General features: G+C 60.9%; 3 protein-coding genes across 8 annotated transcripts; 1 reads left to right on the top strand and 2 right to left on the bottom strand.

Moving 5' to 3' along the window:
* Positions 1-720: 720 nt before the first annotated feature.
* Positions 721-13,807, bottom strand: SCAMP2 (secretory carrier membrane protein 2). 2 transcript variants are annotated; one of them, XM_075431752.1, is made up of 9 exons: positions 13,655-13,807; positions 9,472-9,552; positions 8,714-8,806; positions 7,692-7,809; positions 6,845-6,973; positions 6,159-6,318; positions 4,916-5,017; positions 3,171-3,288; positions 721-1,391 (listed from the first exon to the last, which is right to left on the bottom strand). In XM_075431752.1, the coding sequence occupies exons 1-9, from the start codon at positions 13,709-13,711 to the stop codon at positions 1,245-1,247; spliced, it is 1,005 nt and encodes a 334-aa protein (XP_075287867.1). In that variant the 5' UTR covers positions 13,712-13,807; the 3' UTR covers positions 721-1,244. The 2 variants fall into 2 exon arrangements, with proteins under 2 accessions (XP_075287867.1, XP_075287868.1); XM_075431753.1 differs by having other exon boundaries at positions 8,714-8,803.
* A 160-nt stretch (positions 13,808-13,967) lies between these two features.
* On the top strand, positions 13,968-17,273 carry MPI (mannose phosphate isomerase). The gene is made up of 8 exons (XM_075431750.1): positions 13,968-14,082; positions 14,886-15,013; positions 15,216-15,416; positions 15,514-15,655; positions 15,739-15,921; positions 16,035-16,208; positions 16,310-16,518; positions 16,951-17,273. Exons 1-8 carry the CDS (start codon positions 14,067-14,069, stop codon positions 17,167-17,169), a joined length of 1,272 nt encoding a protein of 423 aa, XP_075287865.1. The 5' UTR covers positions 13,968-14,066; the 3' UTR covers positions 17,170-17,273.
* Positions 17,274-17,968: 695 nt separating this feature from the next.
* On the bottom strand, positions 17,969-22,452 carry FAM219B (family with sequence similarity 219 member B). Of its 5 annotated transcripts, none has more exons than XM_075431657.1 (6): positions 22,384-22,452; positions 20,711-20,813; positions 20,318-20,408; positions 19,828-19,905; positions 19,691-19,739; positions 17,969-19,243 (listed from the first exon to the last, which is right to left on the bottom strand). In XM_075431657.1, exons 1-6 carry the CDS (start codon positions 22,447-22,449, stop codon positions 19,085-19,087), a joined length of 546 nt encoding a protein of 181 aa, XP_075287772.1. In that variant the 5' UTR covers positions 22,450-22,452; the 3' UTR covers positions 17,969-19,084. The 5 variants fall into 5 exon arrangements, 4 of the variants coding, with proteins under 4 accessions (XP_075287772.1, XP_075287774.1, XP_075287775.1 ...); XM_075431659.1 differs by having other exon boundaries at positions 17,969-19,240; XR_012765152.1 differs by having other exon boundaries at positions 19,188-19,240; positions 19,438-19,739.
* Positions 22,453-22,715: the final 263 nt, after the last annotated feature.

The following is a 22,715-nucleotide window of genomic DNA, read 5'->3' as shown; positions in this document are numbered from 1 at the left end:
TGGGCCCGCGCCCAGCCCCGCCCCTGCCGGCAGGAGGGAGCTCTCCCTTGCAGCACGGATACATCTTCTTATGAGTTTAGTTTATTATTTTATTATTTTATTTTTTTACATGAAAAGATCAGACACGGCCAAAAAAAAAAAAAGTAATGGATGTCTGGTTGCGGGTTTCTGGGGGAGGAGGCCCGGGGGGCACCGGGACCCCCCCTCCCCAGGGCTCCCAAAGGATGGGGACACAACACACGACCCCCCTTCCCCGAGCAGAGGGGAGCACAAAGCCAAGCCTGCCAGTGAAGCCCCCTCCCGCATCGAGGAAACGGCCCCCACCAAACAGACATCAAACCAGTCCCCCCACCAGCTGGAAAAAATAAACCAGGGACCTGCAGGAGGAAGAAGGCTCAGGGTTCGCAGGAGCAGGAGCTCGCTGGCATCTTGGGTGCGGCTGCTCCCGAAAAGCAGAGCTGGCACGGCAGCCAAAAATCCCTCTTCCCCTCCTGCCCCGGCTAAAGGCAACGGTGAAGGCGCAGCCCCCACTGACCCCGTCCCCCTCTCCCCCTGCCCAGGAGCCCCCAGAGCTTCGTCTGCAAGGTCCCCATGGAAGCAGAGTGCGGATCTGCCACGCAGGGACAAGGAGAAAGGTATTTCCCCTCTTCTCTAATCTCCCGCCATGCTCCCAGGTTTTCCTCCACGCCATGTCCCCCCGACTCTGAGGAAGCCAGGCAGTTTAGAGGTCAAAACACATCATTGTGTAAGTGTAATAAACCAAAAAGTACAGGTTTCCGCTCTTAAAATTAACAAACTACATGCAAGTTACAAAACCCCCCCCAAAACCAGCAGTTAATCAAATTCTTCATAGCAAAAGGCCAATAGAAGAGAGAGTAGAATCAAAAACCTGCTTCCCCTCACCTTCCTGCTACAGACAGGGCGAGGGGAGGACGAGAGACCAGCACTCCGTATGGCCCGGATAGAGCAACCTATTTGCTTCGGAGAACGTCTCCCCTGTCTCCCCACGCCCTAAAACAAGGCAGGGAAAACTAATTGTCATAACCGTAGGCCAGCTGAAGCTAAAAAAAGACCCCAAAAACCCCACCAGACCTCTTCTCAACTGGAGCCGGCGTCACAGAGCTAACATGGCACCCCCAAAAAGTGCATCTTTAGGGAAAAAAAAACAAAACAAACCAACATAAAACCATGAAGGTTGGGGTGATGAGGGCAGAGGAAGCGCGAGGGAGGCAGCCCGGGAAGGGTTAGTTTCCCCGGAAAGCGCTCTGTGCGGCTGAGGAGGCCGCTCCGGCGGCTGCATTCTGGAAGCCCCTGTTGGTGAGGATGCCTTGGGAGAACTCTTCCTGGGCCCTCTGGAAACTGGCTCCCGTCCGCCGATACAGGGAATGCACCTAGGAAACGGAAAGAGGGGGGGGGGGGGGGGGGGGAATAAAAAAAAAATCAGCATGCAGCTGGGGGCTGGCAGCACGCACCTCGCTCACCAGCTTGCCTTTCCTCGGCCTCGGTGCTACCCGGCTCTCCCGGCAGCTGGAGAAGATTGGTTGGATCCAGCGGCTCCATCTCCTGCAGCACGTGGTGCCGCAGATTTCAGGAGACCCTGACATTCTGGTAAAAACATGGAGCTCTCAACAGAACGGCCGGTATCGGACTGAGAGCTCCCCTCTCTCCCCGCACCATGGTGGTAGGGACACTTCTGCCCTGCGTTCACAGACACTCGCAGGGCGGGACCCGAAGGTGCCCGCAACTACAAACACCGGGCATTTCCTTCAAGGTACCACGCAGGAGAAAAGGAGGAGGAAGCCTTAGGAGAGTCCACTCTGCCCTCGCCTTCCCAAAAGCTGCATCCCTGCTGCTAGCTGCAGAAATGCAACCCTCGTGTGGCGGACCAGGAGGAGGAAGGGGGCGGCTTGTGTTTGGGAGCCAGCGGGCAGGCGTTCGCCCAGATCCCGCCAGGCGTTGAAGAGTCCCACAGTGTTGTAAAGCCCCGGACACCCACCCAAAGCAGCGGCCTTCCCTGTGCAGCCAGCTCTGGACAGGCACCTGAGCCGAAAAGGAGGTGCAAGATGTTTGCTGCCTCTGAGGAGGGTGACGTTCGGGACCTTGCTGGCCATTATTTCGGGGCTATGTAACAGAATCGTCAGCAGCCAGCACCGCGAGCCTTGCTACCCCCTCCTTTATCCCAAGGCGCACAGTTAGCGGCCTCACCGCAGCACCCGCGCCTCCCCGAAGGTTGCGTTCCCATCTGCAAGTCCCCTCAGCGCTCAAGCGAGTTGGCACCGACGCAGGAAGCGCGAGTGAAAACACTTTCCTTAAAAGCTCTTATAAAACCACAGAACGGTTTGGGTTGGCAGGGACCTTAAAGATCATCTGGTTCCAAGCCCCCTGCCATGAGCAGGGACATCTGCCACCAGCCCAGGTTGCTCAGAGCTCCATCCAACCTGGCCTTGAGCACTGCCAGGGAGGGGGCAGCCACAGCTTCTCTGGGCAGCCTGGGCCAGGGCCTCACCACCCTCATTGGGAAGAATTTCTTCCTCATATCTGATCTAAATCAGCCCTCTTTTAGTTTAGAGCTGTTCCCCCTTGTCCTACCCCTACACACCCTTGTGAAAAGCCCCTCTCCATCCTTCCTGTTGGCCCCTTCAGGTACTGGCAGCTGCTCTAAGGTCACCCCAGAGCCTTCTCTTCTCCAGGCTGAACAGCCCCAACCCCCTCAGCCTGTCCTCGTAGGAGAGGTGCTCCAGCCCTCGGATCATCTTCGTGGCCTCCTCTGGACCTGCTCCAACACATCCATGTCCTTCCTATGGTGGGGGCTCCAGAGCTGGATGCAGGACTCCAGGTGGGGTCTGATGAGAGCAGAGTAAAGGGGCAGAATCCCCTCCCTTGCCCTGCTGGCCATGCTTCTCCTGATGCAGCCCAGGATACAGTTGGCTTTCTGGGCTGCAAGCACACATTGCCAGCTCATGTTGAGCTTCTCATCCACCAGCACCCCCAAGTCCTGCTCCTCAGGGCTGCTCTCCAGCCACTCTCCACCCAGCCTGTACTTGTGTTTGGGATTGCAAACTCTCGCTCTGGCAGTGCCCCGATCACACCTTCAGACAGATGAGAGGCGGCGGCCTCCGAGCCAGGACACCCCAGGAGCAGCCTGACAGTCCAGCCTCCGAGCCACCCACCTGCTTCAGGAGGAAGAGCGAGAGGACCGCACACAGCGTGAAGAACCCTGCCACCACCATCATGATCACGGCCACGGCCAGGTTCCCATGCAGCTCCGACAGCGCCGCAATCCATCCACTGTGGGAGAGGAGAGCGGGGTGAGCCTGGCGAGCACCCGACTCGCAGGACGAGACGGAGCAGAGGGAGAAGAGGCTCCGATGGCCACGCAAGAGCCTTTGGGGGAAGGTTACAGAGAAGCGTGAACCCGACCGTAACAGCTGTGGAAACAGGGACCCAGAGCCCATCCAGGCTCTCAATTGGGGGGCCAGAATTCCCGTTACAATTTTTAGAAGCAATCCACCTCCACCCCCGTGTTACAGCCCCGGCCCCCGGCCCCCCCGCCTTCGGCAGCCATCATAAATCAAGTCATTTCCACAAACACCACCCCAAAACTCAGCCAAGTGACGTAAAGTCAGGCCAGTGCATCTAAAGTGGAAGAGATCCGCTGGCAGATCTGTAGCCTAGACCTACACGTCACCAAGACAGCTCTGCCTGGCCAGGGGGCTAAGCAAAAAAAGGATGAAGTTAGAGCTATGGAAAGGAAGAAACCGGCAGTTGTTGAAGGGAAGCAGCAGGAAGGATGCTGGGAGTTCTCAGGGCTCAGCTGTGGGCAAAAATACCGAGCCACCTCACCCGTAACACCCTCCGGGGTGCTGGAGAAAGGGACCTTTCCAACTGCTGAAGCAGGAGACAGGGAACCGAGCCAGCCAAGCGGTGTCCTCCGATGTGCCGCGCGGCTTCTCGCTGATTATGAGGAAGCGGAAAGGCGCGCCATGCACGACAGCCAAAAATAAATGCACTGTCTAGCTCGCAGAAATGTGGCAGAGCTCAGCGCACGCTCTCCAAAGTCAGAAAAACAGCAGCGTGCCCCCTCCCCGTCCCCTGTGACCACGGCAGCACCCAGTGAGCAGGGGAGGGAGCACGAGGACAGCTCTGCCCGTGAGCCGTTCTGCAGGCAGCCGGCAAAAACAGACCGCAGCTTCGTGGCTCTCATCACCTGCAGGCTCACCCTCGGGAGAAAGCGCTCGCTGCCCACCTTCGCGCTGTTCACAGGAGCTCGGGAACCTGGGCTGCGGCCAGCGTGGCGAGGTGAAAAGAAAGCCGGTGCTATCACCGCAGGGGGCAAGCGCTGGCCCCACTGCGCCCAGGCTCGCCCTCCGGAACAGGGCTGTCGCGGAAGGGTGAGGATCAAACCCCCCCGTGCTTGTTTTCTGAAGCACGGCCCGCTGACAACGCGCCCGAGAGAAAGGCGGGAGGAGCTTGGGGCCAGAACCAGGCTACCAGCAGCAGCAGCGAGCCAAGCCGTCCCCAGACTCCGGGTCAGAGATCCTTTGACCCCGCACCACGGGCTCCATCACGGAGGGCTCCGCATTAACACACGGCAGGCACGCTCAACGCAAGAGGCTCGGCATCAAGCAGGGGTAATTACCGCACGTACGAAGTGAGGGGGGAGGCAGCGGAGGCAGCAGGGAGGAGCAGCCACAGCAGCACGTGCCTTTGCTGCGGCTAGGACAGGCAGAGCGGAGGAGGCAGGCGGCCCAGGCAGGACGTGCCAAAGCCGCGTGTCGGCCGAGGGAGGAGAACCACGAGAGGAAGAACAGACGGCTGTCAGAAACAGACCCCGCAGCTCCCAACAGTCAGAGCCCTGGGGAGAAACAGCATCCGTGCAGGGCTGTGGCACAGCAGCCCGTGAAGCCAAGCTTACCTGTCTCCCCAGCCAGGAATGCCGACAGCCTGGATGATGTAGATTGCTATTTGGCAGAAGAAGATGAAAAAGAAGACAAAGAAGCTGAAGGAGCTGTCAGACCTGCAGGAGAGACGGCAGCAGGAGTCAAACCCAGGGACACGAGCCCCGCACAGACTCCCTTCTCTAGAAGAGAAACAATTTCAGTGAACTCCTTTCTCCGGGGAAAAATCCGTCAAGGGGAGTTGATTCCAGGAGGAACTTACAGAATCACAGATTGTTTGGGTTGGAAAGGACCTCTGTGGGTCACCCAGCCCAACCCCCTGCCCAAGCAGGGTCACCCAGAGCAGGCTGCACAGGACCGTGTCCAGGCGGGTCTGCAGTATCTCCAGAGAAGGAGACTCCACAATCTCCCTGGGCAGCCTGGGCCAGGGCTCTATCACCCTCAGAGTGAAGAAGTTCTTCCTCATGTTCAGCTGGAACTTCCTCTGCTTCAGTTTGTGCCCCTTGCCCCTTGTCCTGTCACTGGGCACCACTGAAAAGAGTCTGACTCCGTCCTCCTGACACCCACCCTGCAGATATTTAGAGGCATTTCGAAGGTCCCCTCTCAGCCTTCTCTTCTCCAGGCTGAACAAGCCCAGCTCCCTCAGCCTTTCCTCGTAGGAGAGATGCTCCAGTCCCCTCATCATCCTCGGAGCCCTCCGCTGGACTCTCTCCAGTAGCTCCTCATGTTTCTTGAACTGGGGAGCCCAGAACTGGACAGAGTTCTCCAGATGGGGCCTCACCAGGGCAGAGTAGAGGGGAAGCAGAACCTCCCTCGACCTGCTGGCCACACTCCTCTTGATGCACCTCAGGATCCCATTGGCCTTCTTGGCAGCCAGGGCACACTGCTGGCTCAGCAATGCAACTGAAAACAAGTCCACCGCATATCGCAAAACCACTGCTCTGCCCAGTGCAAGGTGGGGTGAAGGCAGCTTCCTTAACACACGCATCACACTCAACGCATTAATGTACCAGTTTCTCAGAAATGAATAAAAATGCGGGACCCTACAACTGGCTAGGCTTGGCTTTCGAGATCAAAAAGGACCACCACAATCATGTTCCATCAGATACTTTTCATATGTTTAGGAACAAGTGGGTTTGATCTATTTAATGATGCAAAGAGCTGGAAAAACCCTGCAGGCAAGATACAGTCGGAACAGATACACCCAAAGCTCCTCCCATTAAAAGATATAACCCCATTAAAGAAGAAAACAGTACTTGCCTGAAAGCTTTGTAGATCGGTCGGTACCAACAGAGAAAGGCACAAGGGGTGAATAAAATAAACCACAGGATGGAGAGACCGAAGTCTACTCCTCTTTCCGTCTGGACTGTGAACCACGCCAGGCAAGCAAGCAGGTTTAGGAGCAGGGTAATCGAATGCACTGTTCAGGACGGGGGAGAGAGAGAGAAAAACACGTCAGGCAGTTCTTGGGAAACTCAGCAGCATCCCTAATCTCTCACTGAACACGCGGAGCTCTGCGGAAATTACAGGGACTTTGGGCCACCTAATTTCCTCGCCTCCCTCGAAAGGAAAACAGAGCTCAGCCCCAGAACCTCATCTGACCCTGCTGCTCACAACCGAATCCGCAGCCTTTTCAGAGCACCAGAACTGACAAATATGGTCGAGACTCTTTTGCACCCGATCCCTGAACCGCGCTATCCGCTGTCTTTCCGAGTCTCAGGAGAGCTGTTCAAGTCTCCATCACACAACAATCGAAACTCAGCCATGGATCAGCTACTCCCAAAGCATAAGCTTGGAGTCCTTTACACTTCCTTTTATAAAGGAAGGGAGACATCATTTCACCCTCGCAGACAACAGCTACAGGATTTACTGTAGCTCAAAGCTCAGCACTGGATACACAACCCTCTTGAAAAGAAATCTTTGCCGCGGTTCAAGCTGTTACTCACGCATCCACAAGTAATACAGCATCTTGCATATCCGCTGGTAGTCAGCTGGGATGTCTGCAGAAAAATCCTGATAAAAACACGGCTTGATCGGACACCTTTTGGGAAGGGGGGGCCAGTTGTTCTGCCTCGCTGCGGAAAGGAGAAAGGAGCCGTTCTTCACTTGCCCTTCTCTCGTTGACAGACTAATTCACAGGCCGTAGCTTGCAAGCAGCCATTCATATATACGGACATTAAATCCTCGGAAGAGGCGAGGTCTTGGTACGTAGCCAGGTTTGAGTGGGCAGCATGGCAGGGATGTGACCGGCCTAGCATGAGGGCTTTCCTCCGTGGGAGGCAGAATCCCCCTGCCCTGGCCAAAAGGCCATCGCAACCATCGCCACTCGGCACAGCAAGTCCAAATTCAGCCATTTAAAAGTAAGATTAGGGGAAAATACCGTTTTGTTGTGGTTGAGAGCCTCCAGACTGAAAAAAAGAGCTTTATTTCTCTCAGTGAAAAGCCTTAACACGGCAGCGCCACACAACAGCTCAGACACGGACACAAAACCGGTGTTTGAAGACCTTGATGTGGCCGAGTGCAGATGCTGAGAGCGTGCCTGAGGGCGGAGACCCACCAGAGCTTGTCTCCAGCATCTCATCTCTGAGCTCCTTTCCCACCTTGTAACTTATGGGATGGCAGTCACAGTCCCAGAAGGGTTCCCACAGCTGTGAGGGTCTAGAGGAAGATACACACGGCTTGTAGAAAGCTGCGCGTACTTGGGCAGACTGAGCCTTCATCAAATCCTGACGCACCAAGTGATCCGGGCTTCCCCGGGCACCACCTCCGCTGTGGGCAGGGCAGGATACTCACGATTAATGCTGGCTGCGTTACTCTGCAACTCCCTTTCCTTCTTCTCCAACTCTGCTGCCTTCCTCTCTAATTCTGCCTGCTGCTGAAGCAGCCCGGCCTGTGCTGCCGCAGCCACAGCCTAAAGCAGGGCGAGAAAAAGGTAAGTCCTTCCCTAACCGAGGCAGTGGCAACACCACCAGCAAACCCACCAGACGCCAAACTGGACCTGAAACATCTTCAGGCTGTCTGCCTTACTCGCTGGAGGATGAAACCCAAGATCAATTCAGAACTCCTGCAGACACTCCTCTCATCCCACAGGAAGACAGGCCCTGGGGAGGCTACCCGGTCTGTGCCCATCCGCTACGCCCCTCCCTCCCAGCAAAGCCGTGCTCTCCCAGCAGCTGCTCCTACCTCCCAGTTAGCCTCGCCGCTCTACATGAGCAGCACTCCCGAGGTACCAGGACAAATCCCTTCCCAGCTAGGGGAGCAGGTTCAAAGGAAAGCCAAGACAGCTGTCTACCACACCTCCTGAGCACCTCTGCTACCTATTTGCTATGCCGATAGCTGCTCCTTTCACCTAGCAGGCTCAGCTTCTCTGCTCTTTGGACGAGGTGGCCCTGGCAGCCAAGCACTCACCAGCCAGTCCAAGCAGTAGCCGCAAGGTGCAGCTACACTGCATTTACACTCCTGGAACGGAGCGCGCCTGACCAGTCACCAGAACTAAGCTGAAAGCTTTAGCAGGATACACTTCAGTGCTCGCAGGGGGAAGGCAGAGCAAACAGGCAACAAGGCAAGGTGAGCTCTGCCACCAGAGGGACAGGGAAAAGGGCCCAAGAAGAATCACGTCTATGTATTCCCTTATGGAGAGCCGCTTCACAAGGCAGGTACAAATGTCAGTTCAAAAGGCCACCTGCAGCCCCCCACACCCCATCCCAGAGAATGCCCTTCTCCTCCTGCTCCCACACGCCTCCAGAGGCCCACGGGAGCTCCTTCCCGCTCTCCAGCCCAGCTCTCGGGGCGGTGGCAGCGAGCGGTCGCCGTACCTGGGGCGTGGGCTCCACGGACGTCTGCAGGACAGCCGGCTGCGAGTGGCTGGAGGGCTGCGTGGCTGGCGTCGTCCGTGCCGCATTTGTCTGCTGACAAAACACAAGCAACAGGGCACAAACATTAGGCGTTGCTTCTGTCAGCAAACAGTTCAAGTTCCAGCCCTGGTAAAACGGAAAGCACGAGCAGGAAGCAACTCCGCGTCTTCAAAGGTTTGTTAGTTCCTCAATGCGCTGGGGGAGTGGCACCCGAGGATTACGGGCATTAGGCAAAGGAGAAACAGAAAGGGATTTTGATCAGTTGTTTGAGCTGCAAATATTGCTTTACTCTGGTTTCCCGCCCTCCTTTTCTCATCTCGTGCACGACAGCACCCAGGAGACAAGAACAAAGTTCTTGCAGCAAGCCATCAATGATATCGCCGCAGCAGTTCCGCTCCCAGCCCAGCGACCAAATCAATATTGATGCGTCCTGCCACAAAACATCTCCCCCTTCACACTTCACACAGCCTTACCGCGAGCCAGCAGCGAGCCTGAGAGAAGCTGTTCCGCGCGAGCAGAGAGCTCCAGCTGGGAGCTTATCAGTGCTCCAGTGCCAGAGCAGTTGCTCGCAGCCTGCCAGGCATGCAGTGAGCTACCACTGTCCACAGGGAAATCAGCTGCAGATGCCTCATTCCCTTTTAAGCTGCATTTACCAAGGGACCTTTTACACTGCTAAGCCCACCACCAAGCCACCTAGCGCAAAGACACACGGCACGTACCAGCTGGGAGCTCTCAGAAAAGGGGTTGAATTCATCCAAGCCACTTTGGCTGGTGTTTGTGAGCTGTGTCACTGAGGGATCCTGAAAGGAGAGAGAGCAAAGACAAATCAGCATCGGCCGCAGGTCGTTGTTAGCTCACACGTTACCCACGCCGCCCGCCTTCCAACCGCTTGCTGGCTCTGGGAGCAGGATGGGGTGATACGCACCCCTGCCACAGGCGGATGGCCTCAGCCGGTGATAAATTCAAATAACCAAGCAGATGACTATCTGCCAGGCCAGATTTGTGGGTAGAAGTAACCTCCTGTTCAGTCGAGAGGTGCACCCAAAGAACTACGACATGCTTTTGGCACAGGAGCCCTTTCTGCAGACTACCACCGCCTACCTGCTCCAAGTTGGTCCCAATTTCCAGGGACTCCAAGCAGGACACGGATCCAATTCACCCACGGTCAGAGTGCTGGCGGACACCCGGGACCACCGCCCAAACCTCACCAAGCGAGCAAGGATCCACAAAGCACAGCAGAGCCCACAAAATGAGTTTCCAGGTACAATCGGTCCTCAGTGCCGGGTGCCAGCTGCCACCCGGGGCATTTGGACCAGCAAGCTGAAATGCCAGTGATTGCCCTGGAAAGGTAAAACCTCCAGGAAAACTGAAGTGGAGGTGTGACACTGATTACTTTCGCGGGTTTTAATGCTGCTGGCATAACAGCTACATCCACCTGTACTCACATCTCCTACTTGTCTCCATCAACTAGTCCGATTGCTTCAAAAACGGCTCTGAGCACCCCTGCCAAAAAAGTCTTTCTCCCCTTTACCTGCAACGCACTTAGCTATTTTTATCTTCTCTTTTACACACACTGCTTTCCATAAAAAGCTCCCTCTTTAACAGCCAGACTTGGACCTCCGGAGCGCTTCTCTCCCCAGTCGTTAGAGAAACCAGGCACTTTCCGAACTAGAAATCCTACTGCAAGAACAACCTGGCAATCCGACAGCTGGGCGTGGGTACAAAGGAAAAGAAATCCGAGTGGCTTTTTATCCCTTCCTCCTTCCCTCAGCCGCTAGCCTCTGCAGATCAGTCATTTTAACTCGGTGGTTAACGGGGCGAGAAGCAACGGGGGCCGTGACAAGGCAAGAGCGAGCAAGCGAGGCGCCGCGCTCTGCGCTGCAGCAGCCGTTTGGCTCGTCGGCAAGCCACCGGGGCCATCCCCCGGGGTTTTGGTGCAGCCTCCACGCGTGGAACAGCTCATGGCCCACTCGCATTGCTCCCCGACAGCGGGCACTCCCGACGCTGCAGGTCAGTTTACGAACCGCCCCGGCCCGAGGGATCTCCGATGAGGTTTCGCATGCCACTTGACGAAGGGCATCATCATCTTCGCAGGGCTGCGAGACGCGGGGAGCAGCGGCAGGACCGTCACGCTGGAAGTGCGGACCGCAGGGACTCAAGGCAGGGGGTTTGTTTTGCTGCTGGCTCCCTCGGAGGCTTCAGCTTCGGCAGTTTTGCAGACGCGTGGGCTGTCGACGCAAGCTTCCAAGCTACGGTGCCTACCGCGTGCTAGCACGACACCCTTCAACCCAGACCAGGCAAGGTCCCAGCCGGACTAAAGTCCAGCAGAAGACGCCTGCACAAGGAAGAGGAACTTCCTTAAAAGTACGGGAAGGGGAAAGCAAAGGCTGCAGAACCACTTTAGGAGCCTCAACAGCCGGGCTGGGAGGAAAGTGCTCAGAAATAAAGAGGAACACCAGAATACCGAGGTGAAACTTCTCTTTCTTCTTTCTTCCCGTCGCTCACCCCCCCTCAAATGGAAAGCCGCTGCATTAAGGGGGCTAAGCCCGGACTACACACTGCAAAGGGCCAGTAATCCCAACAAACGCAGAGGAGATGAGCCAGAAGTTGCCCACAAAGTTCACCTTTTACAACTATTTTCTGCAAGCTATCAAGCAAGAGCTGACCCTCTTGAAACGAGCACAAGCCTGCTCCTTCACGCTGTGAAGCGGGGGACTGAACTCGGCCACCAAACCGCCCGAAGCCACGCTACCCAGCTGTCCCCCGCCCCAAGGAAGTCACAGCGCTCCGCTCCCTGCTCCGAAGGCCCCACGCGCTTTCCCCTGCAGAGGGTTTGGTTGTTCGGATCCCTCCAGCAATCCTCCTCGACTTGTTCCCTGCGTCAGAGCTGAGGAAAAGCCTGGGCACCTGAAGGCTCTCTCACTTCTCCAGCTATTCCGTTTCGTTTAAGACGCACGCCCAGCTGCAAACTTTGCGCTCCCAAGTCAATTGTGGGATCGCTTCCACAACCCACGGTGTCGTTATTCGTGACTTCAAAATCCCCAGCACAGAAAAATTCAGTGTTTGGACCAAACGGCGCTGACACAAAGATTAAAACTGTTTTCAGACGTGGTGTTTCATGCAAACCCGAAGCTGCTGTCGCACTGTGCCAGCCGACAGAGCTACTGGAAGATTTTGATACAAGAAAGGATATTCTTCCCTTTATTTCGGTTCTCATGGGTTCAAGAAACAAAACAAAAAGAGATGTCCCTCTAGACGAGGTCAAGGCAAGACAAGAATCACCTGGAACTCAACAGGGTGGTCTAAGTATCACAGCCACTGCCCCAAATATCACCGGTCCCGCAGTCGGCCACCGGCGCAGGACCTAAGAGCACCACCACTGCCTGGAAGACGCATCAAGACTTCTCTCAATGGGTTTTATCGTCGATATCTCCAAAGAGGATGGAAGTCTGCGGCCCTGCCTGAAGCCTGCATTGAAGTTTTGGAGGTAGCTGCCGCTTCCAGCAGGTTATTGAATAAACGAAGGCAGTTAATCATCTCTCACCACAGAAGGAGGAGCCAGAGATACTTTTAATGGGACCAAACCAGCTTATTTTACACCAAGCTTACTGACCATCACGAACAAAGTCTCCTTAACAGGCAAAGACCCCCAGCTACGTCGGGATTTGCAGCGTGCAAAGCACCACACTGCGATCCGCAGCGAGGAAAGACGAGCCTGGTGCTCTGCCCGAGCGACAGCCACCAGCATGGCAAAACTGGGAGGCTGAGAACGCTTCCCGTCCTCCAGCGAGACCCCCACCGCGCACGGGAGGGGACGTTAGCCCCCCCCAGCCGGCTCGCGGCTCCAAACTCTGGTGGGGAAGGGGCTCATTCCGTCAGCTTTCCGAGACGGGAGAGACGTGGCGAGACACCGCTCTCAAGCCACGGAGACGGGGCTTGGAGGCCGCGGGCAGCGGTGGTCAGAGGCTCCTCGTGTCCGGCTCCAGCAGTCGCAGATTCCTCGCATCCAGCTGCTGGCTGGGGGTGAATTTTTCTTGGGAAAAAAAGCCAACAAAGATGAACGCAGGACCTCGCCCGTCCCGAATGGAGGGTGTCCAACCAGCCACAAAGATCCGTCAGACGGCTGCCGGGGCACCCCCAGTGCGACATCCTTTCATCCTTGTTAAAGCGCGCCCGACGTCAGGGCTACCCGGTGCCCGATCTCTTTCTGTTTAAAGAGTGATTAAAGGGCGAGCACGGCCCTGTCCGGCCAGGCGCAGGGTGGCCACGGCGGGCGTCGAGCAGCTGGATCTTTACTTCCTCAGCACCGAAGGAATGAATTGCTGCGGGGAGAGCGACCGCACACGTGAGCCGCTCTACCCCCTCCCCCAGAAGGAGCACGGCGGGAACGTGGCCACCCAGACCCCTCCTAGACAGGAGAATGCGATGAAGCGAAGGCGAGGGAGGAAAAGTCAGCGATCAGAAGGAAAAAAAACAAACCATTTTTTTCCTCCCGTTTTTCGCTTCGATGCCTCAAAACGCTGAGCCCGATCAGCGCAGAGCGTCCCTTGGGCGGGACCACCGCGCAGGACGGCCCGGGGAGAGCCACCCCCCCTCCCCCCCCTTCGGCGGAGGAAGGGGGAGACCCCTGGTCCGAGGGGGGGAGGGCGGGGAGGGGTGACCCCCCGGGGGAGCGGGGACCGCCGGGGACCCCCCGGCCACGGGCAGAGGGGACGGGCGGTGGGGGGGGGTCCCGGCCCAGTTAATCCCGCCCCCACGCCCTGATTAGGCAGAGAGGGGAGGAGCGGTGCCGCCATTGGCCGGCGACGCTTCAGTCAGTGCCACGTCCCGCCGCCTGGGAGGGCCGGGGGCTAGCGGGGGGGGGGGGCGGTGAGGAAGGGGCGGCCCAGGCCCGGTGCCCACCTGGAAGGGGTTGATGTCCACCGGGTCGGCGAACGGGTTGGTGTCGAAACCCGACATGGGCGCAGTCCCCGCTGCTCCGTTCCGCAGTTCCCCCACTCGCCGCCGCCGCCGCCGCTCCGGGCACTTCCGGAACACCCAACGCGCCTGCGCCGCCCAGCCGCGTGACCCGGGCCCGCCCACCGCGCAGGCGCTTTAAACCCCGCCGGGGGACGGGCGGCTCCCGAGGGGACGGGGCATCGTGGCGTCACAGCGGCGGCCGTCCCCTATGGCACAGGGGCGGGGTTAACCCTGGGGGCGGGGCCTCGCTCCACCCGAGGCGGGGCGCCTATAGAGGCAGCTATGGGGGGGCGGGGGGTGTCCCTATGGCCCGTCCCCTATAGCCCGGGGAGGCGGTGCCGGTGCCGCCGGAGCCATGGCGGAGAGCCGCGGTGAGCGGGGCCCCGGGGGGGGGCCGGGGAAGGGGGCGCCCCGGGGGGAAGGGCAGGTCCCCGGGGATCGGGACCCCCCCCGGGAGGGGGGCCCGCGGGGATGGAGACCCCCCCCGCGGGGGTGGACAGCCCCCCGCTCCGGGGCGGCGGGGGACTGGCACCCCTGCCCCCAGCCCAGGGACCCCCAACCCCCCTCCGTGATGATTCAAAGTTGCCCCCCCCCAATACACCCTGCCCTGCCCCCCCCCCCCCCTCACCGGGAGTCTGGGGCTGCCCGGGGGGTTTGGGGGGACAGGGGGCTATTTCTGTCCTCCTGACATGGGACTACCTGGGGGGGTTTGGGGGGAGGAAGGGGGTTATTTCTGCCCCCCTGACACGAGGCTGCCCGGGGGGGGGGTTGGGGGGCAGGGGGCTATTTCTACCCTCTGATGTGGGGGATTTTGGCGGGTCAGGGAGTTATTTCTGCCCCCCTGATGCAGGGCTGCTCAGGGGGTTGGGGGGGCAGGGGACTATTTCTGCCCTCTGATATGGGGGGTGTTGGGGGGCAGGGGGTTATTTCTGCCCCACTGACAAGGGGCTGCCCAGGGGAGGATTGGGGGTCAGGGGGCTATTTCTGCCCTCTGATGTGGGGGGCGTTGAGGGCCAGGGGGCTATTTCTGCCCCACTGACAAGGGGCTGCCCGGAGGGGGGTTGGGTGGGCAGGGGATTATTTCTGCCCCCCTGACCCAGGGCTGCCCAGGGGGCGGTTTGTGGGGCCAGGGGGTAATTTCTGCCCCCCCTGCCGCGGGGCTGCCCCCCCACAGTGTTCCCCATCTCCTGCGCCGTGCAGAACTACTCCTGGGGGAAAGCGGGGCTGGAGAGCGAGGTGGCCAAGCTGGTGGCCAGCAGTGAGCCCCAGGTCCAGATCCAGCCCCAGCAGCCCTACGCGGAGGTGAGCGCCTGGCTGTGCGTCAGTCCCGTCCGTTTGTCCGTCCCGGTGGGCTCGGGGAGGGCGGGGGGGGGATGCCGGTCCCCGAGGATGCCTTGGCCGCATCGATCGCCTGCGGGGCCAAGCAGCCTGGGAGAAAAGCCCAAGCCACCGCCCGGCTCAAGGGGTCTGTCTGTCCGTCTGTCCGCCTTTCCGTCCCCCGCAGCTCTGGATGGGCGCACACCCCCGGGGCGACGCCATCATCCGGGACGACCGCATCCCCCGCCGGACCCTGGGCCAGTGGATCGCCGAGAACCCCGCCTGCCTGGGGGCCAAGGTGAGGGACGCCTTCCAGGGACGCCTGCCCTTCCTCTTCAAGGTGCTCTCTGTCAACACCGCCCTCTCCATCCAGGCGCACCCCAATAAGGTAGGGAGAGCCCCCCGGGTGAGGGGCAGCCACGGCCGGACTGCTGTGTCCTTGGGCAGCCCCCCCAGGTCTCCCGTGCCCCGCCTCCTCTCCCCAGGAGCTGGCGGTGAAGCTGCATGCCCAGTTCCCCAAGCACTACCCCGACGCCAACCACAAGCCCGAGATGGCCATCGCTCTCACACCCTTCGAGGGGCTGTGCGGCTTCCGGCCGGTGGAGGAGATCGTCTCCTTCCTCCAGAGTAAGGATGGCGAGGGGAGGGGTGGGGGTGGCCGTGCTGCCTTGGGACAGCAGTTGACCCCCCTGGTCCCCCTGCCCCGGCAGCGGTCCCTGAGCTGCGGGCGCTGATCGGGGAGGTGGCGGCCGAGCAGCTGGAGCGCAGCGGCAGCGACGATCCCCGCGGCGTCTCGGCTGCCCTCCGCGTCTGCTTCACCCGCCTGATGAAGAGCCAGAAGGAGTTCTTCGTCGACCGGCTGAACGCGCTGGTGAAGAGGATCTCCCAGGAAGGTGGGTCCTCTGCCCGCCGCAGACCCCCACGGAGTGGCTTGGGAGCGGGGGGAGGATGGGGAACCCCCCCAAGCCCCCTCCCCAGCGTTGCGCCGGGTCTCTGCCCCCCGCAGCGGCGGAAGGGAAGGACACGTCGGGGAGCAACGGGGACCTGCTGCTGCGGCTGCACGCCCAGTACCCGGGGGACATCGGCTGCTTCACCATTTACTTCCTCAACCTGGTGAGGCTGGAGCCGGGGGAGGCCATGTTCCTGGGCGCCAACGAGCCCCACGCCTACCTACATGGAGGTGAGCGGCGTGGCGGGCTTCCCTCACCCGGCGCGGCCGTGGGTGGAGGGCTGGGGTGGGCTGACAGCGCTGCCCCGTGTCCCCCCCCTGCCCCGGTGCAGACTGCGTGGAGTGCATGGCGTGCTCGGATAACACGGTGCGCGCCGGGCTGACCCCCAAATTCATCGACGTCCTCACCTTGTGCGAGATGCTCAACTACACGCCGGCGCCCAGCAGCTCCAAGATCTTCCCGGCCGTGCAGAGCCAGCTCGACCCCAGCGTCTACGTCTACGACCCCCCCGTGCCGGACTTTGCCGTCATGAGGATAGAGGTGAGCGGCGACGGGGGGAACCGGCCTTCCCCCGGCTCGGCTGTGCTCTCGGTAGGACGCCTCGGCGTCGGCTGGGGTTTTCTTGGCGTGGGTTTGCTCGCTGGTGCTCCAGGGAGGACAGGGGGGATGCTTGGGGATGCTGGTGTCACCCCCGGGCAGTGCTGCCAGCTCCTTTCCCTGCCCCATTCCCCCCGCCCGGAGCTCGCACACCTTCTCCAGCGGCTCCGGGCAGAGGAAGGACCAGGAGGGGGTCCCGGGGGTGCAGCCTGGGCGTCCCCAGCTCAGCCGGGGTCCCTGGGTTTGGGCTGCTGCGGGCATGGAGCCCGGGCACGGCAAAGGCAGCGGCAGGCCGGGGACGGGGATGACCCCCTTCCAGCTCCCCAAAGGGAAGCTGGGGGGAGACTCCAGCCGCGGTGACTTTTCCCGTTGCAGATCCCCACCTCCATCAAGCTGTACCTCGTCTCCGCTGTGGACTCTGCCAGCATCTTGCTGGTGATCCGAGGGACAGCCGTGGGCACCTCCACAGCTGCCGCTGCCGAAATGACTCTGTGCCGCGGCTCCGTGCTCTTCATCTCCGCCAACGAGAGCATCTCCCTCCACCTCTCCTCACCGGACGGGATGCTGCTCTTCCGAGCCTGCTGCCTCCTCTGAGCGCGGCCCGCGGCGCTTTCCCCGTCACGCCGTGTTCGAGGAGATAGAAACCGGTCCGGGCGAAGTTTCCCCTCCATCCATTAAACCCCCAAAACAGCCCGCGCTCGGTGTACGGAGAGCAATTCCCATGAGCGGGCAGAGGAAGAGCAGCTCCTCTCACCGCTCGGTCGCCACGGCCCCGCAGCATCGTCCCCTCCGGGCACTGCCAATGCCGTACGGCGATGCCTTGTGTGATTTTTTCCCCCCCCCCCCATCTCCCTCCTTCTCGGAGCAGTGGGGAGGTTCTGCACCCCGGGGCTGGAGCATCTCGGCCGGGCTTCGAGGAGCTGCTGCTCCCTCCCGCCAAGGCGACGCCGAGGGCTGTCCAAGGGGGCTGCTCGGGGTGGGTGGGGGAGGACGGAGCTGGGGAGCCTCCGGTGCTGTGAATCAAGCGGTGGCTTTGTCCTCGACGCAGGGCAGCGTGGTGTAGGGAGCAGGAGGACGGGGAGCAGCATGGGTGTTCGTAGGGCTTGGGGGCCGGAGGAGGGGGGGGGGGCAGCTCCACCATCCGCCCCAGCGCCGGCTGCGACCTTCCCTTGCATCCCCCTGCGGCAGCTCCGCAGGGAAACAGGACGGGGGAAACCAGATCGCTGTGAAAACTGTACCGGGGTTGGGGAAGGAGCCCTCCGAGCGGGGCGATGGGGGGAGCGGGGCTCAGTCCCCCACCGCGGCACCAACGCGCCTCCCAGTAACGAGATCCCATTTATTGAGCGCTCCCTTCAGCGAGGAAAATGGGAAAAAAAACCCAAGCCAGTTCAGGTCTCTAGATATCCACTATTGAAATAAGGTTTCTTTAGAAGCAGCTGATTGTCCTCTACGCAGTCGAGCGGGACAGTGATTTAAGGCAGCTTTGGAGGTTCACAGCAGGCAGGCTCCCCAAAAGGAGCTGTGCAGAGCCGGGCCGGGGGGGTCAGGGCTGCCCCTCGCCCGCACTGAAGCAGCTTTGGGGAGAACAGCGAGGAGCCGTCGGCTCCAAACCCAGAGCTTGACGGGTCCCTGGAGAGGTGGAAAGCGCAGGGAGGTCCCAGCCCCAGCGGGAGCTTCCGGTGGATGTCACGAATGCGGGCGCTTCAAGCTCAGCAGCCTGCCCCGCTCTGCTCTGCCGGGCTCCCCCCGCCTTGTCTCCTCCGCTGGGAGCCGCAGTCTTTGGTTCGGATCAGCCCAGGGCTTTGGGAGGAGGAAACCCGGCGGCAATTACTGGGAAGCAGGACGAGATGGGTGTAGGTGACCCTGCTTCGGCAGGAGGGCTGGACTGGGTGACCCACAGAAGTCCCTTCCAACCCCGACCATTCTGTGATTCTGTGGGTGAAGGAAGCAGCTCTCTGCCAGCCCCGCTGGCGTGGCCTCAGCCTGCCAAGGAGGAGGGGGGACTACAGCGAAAATAAATAGAAAGGGGGTCCGAGGGCTCCCCAGCCCGATCCCACACCGCGGGTGTCGGACCCCCACTATCAACCTCTTCATCAGGGAGGACAACCCGTGCCTGGGGCCGGGCCCTGACCCTCGGCGCGGCCGACGAAAGGAGGGCGAGGGGAGGTCAGGCAAACCGCAGAGCACTTGCTGCTGGCCCCCGACCTGATCCCTTCCCTCTCTACCTCTACGGGGGTGCCCGGGTTCGGGCTCCCTCCCTGCCCCAGCCAGGTGACAGGTCCCATCAGGGCCACCCAAACGTCGCTGTGCCACCCCTCCCTCGTATTGCTGAGCAGCAGGAAAAGTCCTTCGAGGTCAGCAGGCTGCTGCTGCCCACCCCAATCGGCAGCGCCATGTCCTTCGGTCCTTGCGTCACCGTCCCAGCGCGGGACGTGGACACCAGCGGCCGTCCCACGGGGCGAAGCGCCGGCTTTTGACCCATCCTGGCACGGCCCTGGCCGAGCGGCGTCTACTGGACCACGCAGGAGAGATTTTCTCCGAAGCAACAGGGGCAAGAAGAGGAGGTGAGGGGTTTCGGGGGAATGAGGTCCAGGTCTTCGTCGTCGGGGACCTCGTCAAGGTGGTACCCGTCCTGCAGCAGCTGCCGGCTCAGGTCCTGGTTCACCTGCTGGGGTGGGTGGGGGTTGGGAACAAAGGAGGCAGAGCTCAGAGTTAAAAATCAGTCCCGGTTTAGGTAAAATTTAGGTCCTGGGGCTGGCGAAGGGCAGGGCTGCGAGCAGAAAGGGCATCGCGTCCTCCCCCCAGTGCCTTTGCCCGGGGAGAAGCAGCGCGACCAGAGCAGAGCGGATGAAAGCAGAAGACCTGAAGAGGTTCTCCTTGGGCTGCATCACCCCAACGCGCACCCCCCGGCACCCCGCAGCGGGCCGCGGCACCCCTGCGTGATGGAGCTGTCTGCGGGGGGAAGACGACGCCTGAGGTGCTAAGGGCGAAGCGGCAGCAGCCAGCCGGGCCTGGCAGCGGGGAGATCTCCGCAGGGCATGGGGCGACGTGGCGCTGCAGCCCCTCGACGGGCCCCGAGGGGTGACGCGGGGCGAGGACCGAGCCCTGGACTTGCCTCGGCGGAGGAGTAGCCCGAGGAACATCTGGATCCCGGCTCCCCATCACTATGAGAAGGAGGAAAGGGTCAGAGCTGGCTGGGAAGCCACCCTCCCCCCCCCAAAAAAAATCCTGGGCTATTCCCCCAGTCCCCACCTGTCCGAATCGAGGGAGACCAGGCTCTCATCTGCCGTCTGGCTGAGCGCTGCGTAGCCCTTCTTAAACTTCACCGACCTGCCGGGCAGCGGAGGAGAGAGCCTGCGGCAGGTGTTCTGCTGCAGGAACGCAGCCACGGAGCTGCCGGGCCGAGGAGCTGGGGCAGGAACCCCGGTCCCGAGCGTCTCTCCCCACCCAAGCGTCGCCCAGCTAAGAACAAACCCCCCCGAAGCTCCAGGCGAGCCAGTTCCATCCTTGTAAGGCCAAACTGCCCCTGAAACAACGAGGAGCAGCAGCGTGGCCCCTGCTAGAGCCAACTCTCACGGCAAAAGCGCTGCCTTTTACGACATTGGCGGCTCGCTGGCCGCGACAGAGCCAGCAGACTGAGGTCTCCAATTCATTTTATAATTCATTTTTAATCCTCCGAGTTTCCCGGCCTCCCCGCCAAGATGAAAAACACATCTAGGGAAAAGAAAGAACGGGCTCAGACCTTTTCGCCGCCGGCTTCGGCTGGTGCGGCGCGGGTCCCCCCAGCACCCCCTGCCTTTGCAGCGCCGCCTTCGCCAGCTCGCGCCGCCTCTCTGCAAGCCAAGCATAGGGGCAGAGCTACAAACCGGCAGGTGCTGCCCCGGGGGTCTTCTCCGGGGTGGGGCGGGGGGAGGCATTGCGGCCAGGCCCTACGGAGAGCACGGCGGCATCGCTGCGCTTTCCACAGGCAGCGCCGAGCGCAGCTTTCCAGGGTTTCGAATGCCATTTTTTAAAAATGGCTTTATCCCCCCCAAGGGAATAAAAAGGGCTTGGGTTGCTGCCACCCCGGGCGAGAGGTGCTGGTGGCTCCCCAGATCCTGGCAGCGTCCCGGGGGTGACACTGAGCCCCACTTACGCAGCTTGGCGTGAACGGACAGAGGCTTGCTCATGATGTACGGCCCCCTCTTCTCCACCGCGTCCGTCGCCTCGCTCGGCCTCTTGCCTTCGGCCCGAACCAGCTGAAAAAAAAAACAGCAGCAAATTTGGCAGCGTCTCTCTGCGGGCACGAAGCAAAGCGGAGTCACCTCAGAGCACCGCATCGCTCGTGGGAGCTCGGCGCCGGCGGGGAAACGTGGCACTGCACCGGCGCTGTGGCCAGAGGAGGGAGAGGAAAGGGAATCAGCGGGTCTATTATCGGGGGATTATTTGGGAGGAATAAGCAGATTATTATTAGGGATTATTCGGGAATGGTGACGTTCAATTAAAAGCGCATGCGGCAGTTTCTTCGCAAGCCAAACTCCGGTAACACTCGGGAGACGATGCGACGGAGGAGATATCGCTAGCAGGTTCATCAAATAAATTAAAAGGACGGTTGATTTTCACTTCTCGGTGGGTTTCGAGCCTCTCCAGCGTCTCCCCAGGCTGCAGCAAACCCACAGCGCTCCAACGTGAGCGGCATCGTGTCGTCAGGCCCGGGAGCCGGGGCAGCTAACGAAGAGCCAGCGCGGAGGGCCTGGGGGGGAGCGGAGGGGGCGACCGGCCGGCATCAGCGCGGGGAGCCGGGGTGAGCAGGGGGGAGCGACTCCGGGAGCAGGGGATTCACAGGGCAGGCAGCAAACCCGCGGGGGCTGTGCCCCCCCCCAGCCCCGCGCTGCCCCTGCCCCACGCACGCGGGCCAAACGCACGTGCCCTGGCCCTGGGCTGCCCCACGCACCCCCCAGCCCTACACCCCCTATGCACACACCCCATAGGGCCCCCCATGCACCCCCCAGCCCTATACCCATGATGCACACACTCCATAAGGCCCCACACAGACCCCCCTAGCCCTATACCCCCACATACATACCCCACAGGGCCCCCCCCCAGCCCTATACCCCCTACATACATACCCCATACAGCCCACCACACTCCCCCCAGCCCTATACCCCCACACAGATACCCCACAGGGCCCCACACACACCCCCCAGCCCTATACCCATGATGCACACACTCCACAGGGCCCCACACAGAACCCCCCCCAGCCCTATGCCCGTAATGCACATACCCCATAGTGCCCCACACATGTACCCCAGCCCTATACGATCTATGCATATACCCTATACAGCCCCATGCACACACCCCAGGCCTACACCCCCTACAAACATCCCCCATAGGGCCCCACACAGAGCCCCCCCAGCTCTATACCCCCAATACACACACCCCATAGGGCCCCCCACGCACCCCCCAGCCCTATAGCCCCTATGCACATACTCCAGGGCCTCCCCACACCCCTCAGCCCTATACCCGTGATGCACATACGCCATAGGGCCCCAGACAGACAACCCCCAGCCCCATATCCATGATGCACACACTCCACAGGGCCCCACACAGACCCCCCCCAGCCCTATACCCCCACATACATACCCCATACAGCCCACCACAGCCCCCACAGCCCTATACCCCCACATACACACCCCACGGGGCCCCCCCCCACTCCCCAGCCTTATAGCCCTACGCACATACCCCACACCGCCCCCCCCCACGTACCCCAGCCCTACACCCGCGATGCACGCACACCCCCTCCCCGCCCCGCCCCGGCCCCGCACGTACCCCCGGGCCCCCCCGCCCGCCGGGTCCGCTCGCAGCGCCATGGCCGCCGCCGCCGCCCGTCGCCATGGCCGCCGGCCGCCCCGCCCCCCCAGGGGCACAGCCAATGGGAAGCGGGGAGGTGGCGCGCCGCTCCGCCGCGCATGCGCAGCGCGTCCCAGGGGCAGCGGGACAGCGGGACACCAAGACAGACTGCCCCCGCACAGCCCCCGCCGCCAAGGGCGATTAGCCTCCCCGCGCACACTCCTGCCTTCCCGAAAAATTCCCTTCTTCCGGGGAGAAAAGGAGTAAAATAATAATGAAAAAAAAAAGGAATTTTCCTTTTTCCCCAAAAA

Source organism: Opisthocomus hoazin, chromosome 10, assembly GCF_030867145.1.
Source record: "Opisthocomus hoazin isolate bOpiHoa1 chromosome 10, bOpiHoa1.hap1, whole genome shotgun sequence".
NCBI lineage: Eukaryota > Metazoa > Chordata > Aves > Opisthocomiformes > Opisthocomidae > Opisthocomus > Opisthocomus hoazin.
Note: the sequence above shows the minus strand (reverse complement) of the source record. Positions and strands in the feature narration are given on the sequence as shown.